Source organism: Phragmites australis, chromosome 6 (assembly GCF_958298935.1).
Source record: "Phragmites australis chromosome 6, lpPhrAust1.1, whole genome shotgun sequence".
In the NCBI taxonomy this organism is placed as follows: Eukaryota; Viridiplantae; Streptophyta; class Magnoliopsida; order Poales; family Poaceae; genus Phragmites; species Phragmites australis.
In genome coordinates this window covers 33,718,240-33,729,858 of record NC_084926.1, presented here as the reverse complement: position 1 = coordinate 33,729,858, position 11,619 = coordinate 33,718,240, and the positions used below count along the sequence as shown (strand labels likewise).

The following is an 11,619-nucleotide window of genomic DNA, read 5'->3' as shown; positions in this document are numbered from 1 at the left end:
GCATCGCCTTTGGGTTGCAGTGCTGCCACCCATGGCCGTGCCACCATAGAGCCATCGCCCAAAATCGCCATCCCGCACGCCATGATGCTTCGGCTAACCAACACCCCCTCTTCAGCGCATCACCTCCTCAATCGTCGGCGCCCTTGGTCCTCATCACGCTGTTTGGGTGTTCTTCGTTGGCTTCTTTGAGCATCGCCGTCACACTCTCCCAGACACCAATGTTGCCGCTCCAGGCCGTTGATTCCTCCTCTACCGCCTTCATCTAGCACAACCTCATCGCCAACGTAGCAGTCTCCCCCCCCCCTCCCCCGACTACTTCATCTACTGCGAGAACCGCGGGCTACATAGGCACTATCGTCCTCAGTGCTTTGTGCACCACGACCGTTGAGGCCTCCTCTACTAGTCCCTCAGACAATGGTGCATGATTGGGCTACCTACCTTCACGCGCCCGGTGCTGGCAACACCAATGTGTGCCTTCATCCCCGACGCGTTTTCGGGCTTGGCAAACTCGGCGCATGCTTCATACTCGATGGCCTCGACTACGTCAACTTTGGCATCAACCTCCTCTTCTATGATTGCCTCGTTTGCATCATCGTCTTCTTCCCTCGGGCCTCCCTGCGCCCATCACCATGGCTCCTCCTTGCACCCGTGGCTTCATGTGTAGCTCCCTCGACCACGGTAACCCCGAGTATGGCTACGTCGACCACAGCTATATCACACATAACATCCTTGATCACGGCTACTCGTCTCGCTCTTGGGTACCTCGACATTAGGCACAAAGGGCTACCATCTGCATAAGAAACTCGTGGGTTTCTCCAGTCATAGCATCTGCATCACGCTGTTTTGACTGCGGGGGATGTCATTCATCTTCCTCTCCAATCTTATTGTCTACAACACTCCCGCTGCAACTGTGGGGGGATGTTAGAGTATATTTGGGATATCTCAACATATATTAGTTTAGGATTGACTGTAATCCCATGATACCTGCCTTATCTATAGGAGAGGCTTCTTGCCCTCCAAACTTTGTACTCTATATATCCATCCTCAAGGCTCAATGCAATATATCGACCACATTAACCAATTGTGAGGATCGGTGACGTCCTAAGAGGGGGTGAATTAGGATACTTAGAATGTATTTGGCTCCAAAAACAATACAAGATAAACCTATATCAATTACTATCTGAATGTGCTTTAGGTTTATCTAGTGGTAGGTACTCTACCGATTAAAGCGCTTGCAATCTATCTAAGAAGGTAAATTACAAGTAAGTAAATGCGGAGACATAAATAAGGTAGAGAGAGCAAACTAGGCACAAGGATTTTTCTCGTGGTATCGATGGCATGAATACCATCCCTAGTCCACATTGGAGCTCCACCAAGTATATGCTCCTGGTCAGCTCCTAGTCACGGCTATTGAGCCTCCAAGTCACAAAGACAAGGCCTCAACCCGGATAAGCCGCCAAGCCACCAAGGCAAGGCCTCACCACAAGCCTCTCTTCCGGTCCCTTCCCACCGTGATCACTTCAGAACTAGAGCCACCGAGGCAAGGGTCTTTGCGTCCCCATTCACGTGTCTTGTCACCGCTCCATAGCAAGTCGGAGGGTCAACAAGTTTGAGCAACTGTGGCTCAAGTTACCGATGAGTCACCAAGACTTCAAGGCACCAGCTTACCACTAGGTAAAAGCTTGCATCACTCTTCGATCCACTCTCTAAGCAGTTATCACCTAGCAATACTCTCTCTAGGCTTAATAGCACTAATCACTCCCTAATCTATGTGCTAATTACCTTGGATGATCACTTTTAGCACTTTGGTGGCTTGAATATCTTCTCAAGTGTCTATAGTCTTCTCTGGACTCCAGCAACCTCAAATTACTAAGTGGAGGGGTATTTATAGTCTCAAACTCGCCAACTAGCTGTTTTTTTAACAACTCAGAAAAGTTGTTAACATTGGATGATCCGGTGAGAACAGTGGTAATAACACCGGATCATCCGGTGAGTTATCCTGAGCCATCCGAGTCTTTCTTTCTTCTCTGAGTAAATTACTCCGGTGAAGCCTCCGGTGTGCATCTCTTCATCATCAAACCATCCGGTGAGTTATCCTGAGCCAAACCGTGCCTTTGCAGCCTCTTTGTGTAATATTCCTGGTGCATTCATCCGGTGTTCAATCCATTCACACCAAACCTTCTCTACTTTTCCCTAGAAATGCTCTGGTGCAACTCTCTGTGCTCATCGCACTTTTCGGTGGGTTGATCTTCAATCTTTGATGGCTAGATCCTTCTCTGGTACAAATGCTCCGATGTGTATCCTCCTTTGATCACCGGACCATCCGGTGAGTTGTTCTATTTTGCCTTTTGAGCAGAAACACTCTAGTGAGTACACGGGTCTCAACATCGGACTATCCGGTGCCTTCTTTCTCCTCTGCTAAGAATACTCCGGTGAGTATAGACTTTAGTACACCAGACCATTCGGTGAGAACAAATCTCCTAAGACTTCTCCAATTCAACCAAACTTTATTTCGGCTGTGGTGGCTTCTTCATGTATTGTATTTATGAGACCTACTAATATATATTCTTGACAAACATATTAGTCTCATTGATTATGTTATTATTAATTGCCAAAATCACAATAATGACCTAATAGGACCATTTTCGCTACATCAATCCTCATATTCTATCAGCCATAAACCGACAGTGAGCTTATGAACCGGCACATGTGTACGACCACACCGCTCGCCACGCGCCCGACCATGCGCATGACCACACGCCTGGATTGGTGCACGCTTCTTCTGCACACGTACTCCTCCATGCATCTGGTCATCACCCATCTCCGCCCGTCTACCCTGCCCTCACGATGCTCCAAGCTGGTTCATCGTTGCCTCCACGCGGGACCCTTTGCCTCGATTGCCTCACTCGCCCTATGTTTGATCAGCCGATCGCGTGTGGTTCGTTACGACCGATCTGCAGCGGCTCCCGTCCTCGTCCATGAGTACGCGCTTCTTCCGGAGCACCGGGGCTGTGGCTGCATTGCCTTTGGGCTGCAGTGCTACCACCCGTGGTCATGCCTCCGTAGTGCCGTTGCCCAACATCGCCATCCCTCGTGCCATGATGCTTCAGCTAACCAACGCCCCCTCTTCGGTGCATCACTGCCTCAGTCATCAGCGCCCTTGCTCCTCATCACGCTGTTCAGGTGTTCTTCGATGGCTTCTTCGAGCATCACCATCATGCTCTCCCGGACACCAGCGTTTCCACTCCAGGGAACGTAGCAATCTCTCCCCCTAACTACTTTGTCTACTCTGGGAACCATAGGCTGCATCGGCACTCTCACCCTCACTACTTTGCGCACCGCGACCGTTGAGCCTCCTCTACTAGTCCCTTAGACACTGGCGCAAGATTGGGCTACCTACCTTCACGCACCCAGTACTAGTAATACCGATGTGTGCCTTCATCCCCGACACGTTTTTGGGCTTAGCAAACTCGGTGCACACCTCGTACTCGATGGCCTCGATTGCATCAACTTTGGCATCAACCTACTCTTCTATGATTGCCTCATTCGCATCACTGTCTTCTTCCGTCGGGCCTCCCTGCGCCCGTCACCATGGTGCCCCCTTGCGCCTGTGGCTTCATGTGTGGCTCCCTCGACCACGGCAACCCTGAGTATGGCTACGTCGACCACAACTATATCACACACAACATCCTTGACCACGGCTACTCGTCTCGCTCTTGTCTACGTTGACATTAGGCACAAAGGGCTACCCTCTACATAAGAAACTCGTCAGTTTCTCCAATCACAGTATCTGCATCACATTGTTTTGATTGTGGGGATGTCATTCGTCTTCCTCTTTAGTCCTATTGTCTGCGACACTCCCGCTGCAACTGTGGGGGGATGTTAGAGTATATTTGGGATATCTCCAGATATATTTGTTTAGGATTGATTGTAATCCCATAATACCAGCCTTATCTATAGGAGAGGCTTCTTGCCCTCCAAACTTTGTACTCTATATATCTGTCCTCGAGGCTTAATGCAATATATCGACCACATTGACCAATTGTGAGGATCAGTGATGTCCTAAGAGAAGGGAGGTGAATTAGGACACTTAGAATCTATTCAGCAACCTCAAATGACTGAGTGGAAGGGTATTTATAGCCTAAAACTCGCTAACTAGCCGTTTTCCCAAAAGCTCAGAAAAATTGTTAACACCGAATGATCCGGTGAGAACAGTGGTACTAACATCGGATTATCTGGTGAGTTATCCTGAGCCATCCGAGTCTTTCCTCATCTGCATCACCGTCTTCTTCCCTCAGGCCTCCCTGCGCCTGTCACCGTGGCACCTCCTTGCGCTCGTGGCTTCATGTGCGGCTCCCTCAACCACGACAACCCAGAGTATGGCTACGTCGACCACAGCTATATCACGCACAACATCCTTGGCCATGGCTACTCATCTCGCTCTTGGCTACCTCCACATTAGGCATAAAGGGCTACCATCTGCATGAGAAACTCATCGGTTTCTCCAGTCAAAGCTTCTGCATCACGTTGTTTCGACTACGGGGGATGTCATTCGTCTTCCTCTCCAGTCTCATTGTCTGCGACACTCCTGCTGCGACTGTGGGGGGATGTTAGAGTATATTTGGGATATCTCCAGATATATTAGTTTAGGATTGATTGTAATCCCATGATACCTGCCTTATCTATAGGAAAGGCTTCTTGACCTCTAAACTTTGTACTCTATATATCCATCCTCGAGGCTCAATGCAATATATCAACCACATTAACCAATTGTGAGGATCAGTGACGTCCTAAGAAGAGGGTGAATTAGGACACTTAGAATCTATTCGGCTCCAAAAACAACACAAGATAAATATATATCAATTTCTATCTGAATGTGGTCTAGGTTTATCTAGTGTGTCTACTCTACCGATCAAAGCGTTTGTAACCTATCTAAGAAGGTAAATTACAAGTAAGTAAATGAGGAAACGTAAATAAGGTAGAGAGCAAACTCGACACAAGAATCTTTCCCATGGTATCGATGGCATGAATGTCACTCCTAGTTCAAATTGGAGCTCCACCAAGGATATACTCTCGGTAGGCATCCAGTCACGGTTATTGAGCCACCAAGTCATAAAGACAAGGCCTCAATCCGAATAAACAGCCAAGCCACCAAGGCAAGACCTCGCCACAAGCCTCTTTTCCGGTTCCTTGCCACCATGATCACTTCAGAGCTTGAGCCACCAAAGCAAGAGTCTTCACGTCTCCATACACGTGTCTTGCCACCGCTCCACACCAAGTCAGAGGATTAAAGTGTTTGAGCAACTTTGGCTCAAGTTACGGATAAGTCATCAAGACTTTAAGGCACCGACGTACCACTAGGTAAAAACTTGGATCACTCCTTGATCCACTCTCTAAAGAGCTATCACCTAGCAACACTCTCTATAGACCTAATAGTACTAATCACTCCAATTCAACCAAATTTTGTCTCGGCTGCGGTGACTTCTTCATGTATTGTATCCATGAGACCTACTAACATATATTTTTAACAAACATGTTAGTCTCATTGACTATGTTATCATTAATCACTAAAATCACAATCATAATATAATAGGACTATTTTCGCTATACCAATCCTCATATTCTATCAGCCATGAACCGACAATGAGTTTATGAATCGGCAGTAATACTTTATCACTGATGGTTATTTTCGAATCGGCAGTGAAAAAGAGACAGGAATGATCATTTCTATAGTAATGGAAGATTGAGAAATCGTATCAAAGCTCGCTAGAGATGGAGAACTAGGGGTGAAGAGAATTAAAATACCTAGATCCATAGCATTCAGCTAATGTAATCTGTAAACTGAATTCAGCGCAGCATTTCTTGAATTTCAAGGAAACAAGGCTTCACGGTTCAATCAAGAAACAGCATCGGTTCACTGTAGCCTTGGGCGGTGCACAGAGGGCGCAAGCATACGGATGCGGTGTACTGATAATTCGATGGCTTCGATTGGATCCGAATTATGCGGAACCAGCAGAACAGAGGAATCCGGAAGCCACTGCACCAAGCAAATATCGTCCAGCGCCAATCGGATTGCGAGCATCGCCTATATATAAGGCCACAACCTCTGCCGAGCCAAGCCACTCGCAGAAACCCACACCCCCATCGTCCTCTCCTCGTCTACCACTCGCTAGATCTCTCTCCCTTTCGGTCTCGCCGAAACCAAGAACCACCATGGCGGCAGCACCAACGGCGGAGGACATCCTGGAGATCCCGCCCGGCGTCAAGTTCTGCCCCGACGACGACGAGCTCGTGGAGTTGTACCTCCTACCGCGCGTCCGCGGCCAGCCGGCCCCATTCCACGGCGTCATCGTCGAGGACGACACGGCAGCCAGCACGCTGCCCTGGAAACTCTTCGAGCGCCACCACCGGGCGGACGACGACGAGGCCTACTTCTACGTCCGCACCAGCGACGCCAAGGACGGAGCCCGCCAGGATCGCGGCTGCGCCGGCGGCGGGACGTGGGTGAAGCAGAAGCGACTCGACAAGGAACTGAGCGTGTGCGGCGAGAAGATCAAGTGGAGCAGGAACAACCTCAACCTGCACCTGGGCGGCGGCAAGAGCGGCAGCACGGGGTGGGTGATGCACGAGTACACGATCACCTCAGCGCCATGCCTATCACTCAAGATCTGCCACGTCGCCTTCACCGGACACGGCCAGAAGCGCAAGCGCGTGCCGGACGACCACGACGACGGCCAGGGTGAGCCTGCCGCGCAGCGGGCGTGCGTCGCCACCGGCGCCGCCGACAGTGATTCTGCGACTTCAGTTTCTGAGTCGACTCCAACGACGGTCGGTCAAGGCTCCGGCGCGGCGCACGCATCTGGAGAACAAGAACCCACGCAACGTGTTCTTACGGACGAAGAAATCTCGGAGATGGTCGATGATCTTCGCAGCAACGACTTGCTGCACTTCCTTTCCCCAGCGTCGGCTGTTGCAGAGACCTGCTTCGAGGAACACGTCCAAGCGGCAGCGCCAACAACAGAGCAGCAGGTCAAGCACGTGATGCAGCTCCCGATGGTCCAAGAATGCGTCACGGCGGAGCACCCGCATGGAGAAGACCAGGATCAGCAGGTGTTCTTGACGTCAAAGAATCCGGCACGCCAGGGCATGCTGGGGAGCTTATGTGCGGTGCCGGTCATCGGCGACATGGTCGCCGGAACACAGCTGGACGGCGTGTCCTGGGGAGGCTTCCACTTCTATTAGCTAGGAGAGTACTTTCTTGTCAAGAACTTTCAGTTGTTCGGTTATCTGGTTGGGGCTGTAGCCTCTAGCAAGTTGCAGCAAATTAAGCCTCGACCTACAGCACCAAATTTTGTAGCTAGGAGTTCTCTTCCGATATGTAAACCATGCAGTTCTTTCCATGGATTCAACGAAAGTGCTTTTCTTGTATTACCAATGTTGTTTATTCTGATGATAATCTTTAGATATTGTTGCCACTGGAAATATTATTTGTTCTTAGTTTCTGTTTTCATCTGTTTATTCTTTGTTTGATGAAGGAATCACCATATTTTAATCAGAACAGGAAAGAAATTTTCACAGGCTGAGACAATTTTGTATCAGGCTACTATTTAAATTTTTTCTCCACAGCAGAGGAATACACAAAGACCTGAAAACGACTGAGATCAAAGAAATCTTTACTCTGTCAACTATTATACATGAATCTCGTCTCTGAAAACATTCAAGGTAAAAAGAAGTACAGGACATTTCACGATTTCACCAGAAATCTATTTTGAACAGTATCCGTTAGAACTGATACAAGAGCTACGCCCCAGTAAAACAAATCTTCCACGGTTCCACCAAGAGTGAACCCACCACGTTTAGCACCCTGTCAGATTGGGTCACCTTGACAACGAAGGATTATGCCACTGTAAACTTGCCTTCAAAAATTTTGAGTTGAAATATCTGGTGACTGTATATATTGGTGAATATGTGTCGAATAATTATACGAAATCGGTTACACATTAGACTTCGAGTTATATTAGTGGTACATGGTGGAGTTAGAATATGACTCTTATAATCTGGTCTCCTCATAAATATGAGAGGGGGCCGCTGTTGTAACAAACGACATGTTCGTATGGGGTTGAAGGAGGTACCGCCATGAACCCAGCACGGCTGGTGCTGATGCTATGGGGAGGAGCGTCCGTAGTTATGTTCCGAGATGTAGACCTCGGCTGAATCTCATTAACAAATATCATACCTCTGGTATTATCTGTGTACGTGTGCATCATCTCGATAGATCAACTGATACACATGAAAGAATCACCATATTTTAATCACAACAGGAAAGAATAGAGAAGACTAAAATTTTCTTAGACTGGGCCAATTTTGCTGAAATTTTCTCAGGCTGGGCCAATTTTGTATCAGGCCCCTATTTTAAATTTATAATATATTACTGCAAGTTAATGATACAAATTCATAATTCAGACTGATTTTACAATCATCCCAGCAAGAAGAATGAACTTTTCCATGTCATTCAGATAGAAAAGGAGACCCTGCACAAGTTTGTTCGATGTTTCAACAACACCTAGAACACCATCCCAGAGGTAACTGATGTCGATGTCGTCCAGCCATTCACATGAGGGGTGAAGAGCCACTGGTGTGTTGAAGATGTCTCCATGGCCAACACTTAAACGATCCAAGAGCTGATGGACATAGCTAAAAAGATAGCTAATTTTGAGGAGGCTCTTTTGTTCATCAAGGGAAGGGATCAGGGCATTCAACACCCTAAACCCAGACTAGAGGATGACCCGTCAAAGAACATGTGCAAGAAGAAGTCCTCTAAGAGAGGGAAAGGGAAGAGGCCTAAGACTGAGGAAGTCATGGCAGACCTTCCTGACAAGTGTTCCGATAAGCGTTTTGGATAGGAGAGTGTCTGCAATTTGTTTTGCAGATCAATTTCCTGGCTACAAACAATGTGGCCGAGTACGAAGGTTTGTTCTCAGGTCTTCAAGTAGCTTCTACACTGGTATTCGCTTCTTACTTATTAAAGGGGACTCACAGCCGGTGGTAAAATAAGTTGGTAAGTAGTATCAAACCTTGGACAAGGCCATGGTAGCTTAACTTGCGGAGGAGAGGAAGATATAAAAGGTACATCTCAAGAAAGGATAATTACCTCGCCGATAGTCTTGCCTGACTAGCTTCCTCGCGATCTCTGTTTTCATATGCATATTTTTGGTTCTTCGTTTCTGTTTTCATATGCATATATTTGATCTTTAGATATTGTTGCCACTGGAAATATTATTTGTTCTTCGTTTCTGTTTTCATATGCATATTTTTGGTTGATTCTCTCGTGCGCAGAAGTTCGAAGGCATTCATCTGTTTATTCTTTTTTTGATGAAGGAATCACCATATTTTAATGAGAACAGGAAAGAAATTTTCACAGGCTGGGACAATTTTGTATCAGGCTCCTATTTTAATTTTTTCTCCACAGCAGAGGAATATACAAAGGCCAGAAAATGACTGAGATCAAAGAAATCTTTACTCTGTCAACTATTATACATGAATCTCGTCTCTGAAAACATTCAAGGTAAAAAGAAGTACAGGACATTTCACGATTTCACCAGAAATCTATTTTGAATAGAACATTGGCAATATCCGTTAGAACTGATACAAGAGCTATGGCCCCAGTAAAACAAATCGCTGTAGCAACAAGGTAGAAAAAATGCGTGAGAAACAATCGTACACATCAAACTATCACGGAGGCAAAAGAAAGATGGCTAATATTAGTTAAAAAAATACATTAATTTGAACTCTGGTGCTCGTTACACCGACGAGCTCTGTTTGCCTTCTAGTTTTGTGCAACTCTGCCCCTTGTTGGAGGCCGATGAATTGCAACCTCTTAAGTTCAATCACACACTCAGTTTTCCTTCCTTGGATAACCCTAGTCTCCCTGAGACCTTCAAGTTCTTCAGGTTCTTCCACGGTTCCACCAAGAGTGAACCCACAACGTTTAGCACCCTGTCAGGTTGGGTCACCTTGACAACGAAGGATTATGCCACTGTAAACTTGGCGTCAAAATTTCGAGTTGAAATATCTGGTGACTGTATATATTATTGGATATGTGTCAAATAATTGTACGAAGTCGGTTGCACATTGAACTTCGAGTTGTATTAGTGGTACATGGTGGAGTTAGAATATGACTCCTATAATCTGACCTCCTCATAACTATGAGAGGGGGGCCACTGTTATAACCATGATAGCAGAACGACATGTTCGTAGGGGGGTGAAGGAGGTACCGTCGTGAACCTAGCGTGGCCAATGCTGACGCTATGGGGAGGAGCGCCCGTAGTTATGCCCCGGGATGTAGACCTCGGTTGAATCTCATTAACAAATATCATACCTTTGGTATCGTTTGTATACGTGTGCATCATCTCGATAGATCAACTGTTACACATGAAAGAATCACCATATCTTAATCAGAATAGGAAAGAATAGAGAAGACTGAAATTTTCTCAAGCCAGGTCAATTTTGTATCAGGCCCCTATTTTAAATTTATAATATATTACTGCAAGTCAATTATACAAATTCATAATTCAAACTGATTTTATGTTGTATCTTACTTTGCACCACCATGCCATGCTATGTGTGAATGAAAATTTTATTTGAAATAAGCATGTTGTGTTTTTTTTTATCTTGGCTAACAGATAATGGCAGAGATTTAAGGGAGGCATAGGCCTCCCCCCTCGCCCTGATTGGGGGCATACCTATCTATGGCTATGGTCTTATTTCCGTGCAACGCAATACAAATAGGAGGAGCCAGCACCTCACGGGACCAACATTCCCGTGAGGTTTATCCTCGCCCCACACATCTACACACTAGCCAATCCTAATGTGCGTTGCAATGGAGTGAATGCTGCCGCCGGTCCACGCCAACACCCCGACACCGCCAACAACACCAACATTGATCACGGGCCTCAATGTGCTTCATCAACCAAATAGAACCCTGCCACGGCTTCACACCGACAAATCGACAATCCCTAATGGCCTCCTCCTTAATGGGTATGTTCCACACTTCTGCAATACGATCGGTGATCACATTCTAAGGCTAGTTCTCACATTCTTAGACAAAATTAGCTTTAATATGTCATGCTGTCAGAATTCAGAAACTCAAGTTAGTGCCCTAATATTTATACGTGGATGGATCCAATCCGCAAGTTTCTTCAGGATCATGTCATTCCTGAGGATGAAGCACTATCCGAGCAAATTTCCCGTAGAGCAAAGATGTTTACCCTAGTCAACGACATCCTTTATCGTAGAGGGGACCATGGATTTCTCATGAAATGCACCTCTCAGAAGCAGGGTAGCAAGCTACTCAAAGAAATCCATAGAGGGGTGTGCGGAGCTCATGCTTCCTATCAAACCTTAGTTGAAAAGGCCTTTAGACAAGGTTTCTACTAGCCAAAAGCTCTCCATGATGCAAGCAAGATGGTTAAACGATGCGCCAAGTGCAAGTTCCACAATAGACATTTTCACCAATTATCCCAAGCCCTACAGACGATCCCCTTATCGTGGCTATTCATGACATAGGGTTTGGATATTTTGAGGCCCTTCATGGTAGTACTTGAGGGCTTCAATTTTCTT

General features: G+C 46.6%; 1 protein-coding gene across 1 annotated transcript; it reads left to right on the top strand.

Annotated features, from left to right (window-relative positions):
• The first annotated feature begins 6,213 nt into the window (after positions 1-6,213).
• LOC133923143 (NAC domain-containing protein 96-like) lies at positions 6,214-7,242 on the top strand. Its single transcript, XM_062368584.1, has one exon. The coding sequence runs from the start codon at positions 6,214-6,216 to the stop codon at positions 7,240-7,242; it is 1,029 nt and encodes a 342-aa protein (XP_062224568.1).
• The last annotated feature ends 4,377 nt before the right edge of the window (positions 7,243-11,619 follow it).

What these genes read in the sequence shown, in the direction of transcription:
- LOC133923143 (XM_062368584.1), top strand. Translation starts at nt 6,214, where the DNA reads ATGGCGGCAGCACCAACGGCGGAGGACATCCTGGAGATCCCGCCCGGC.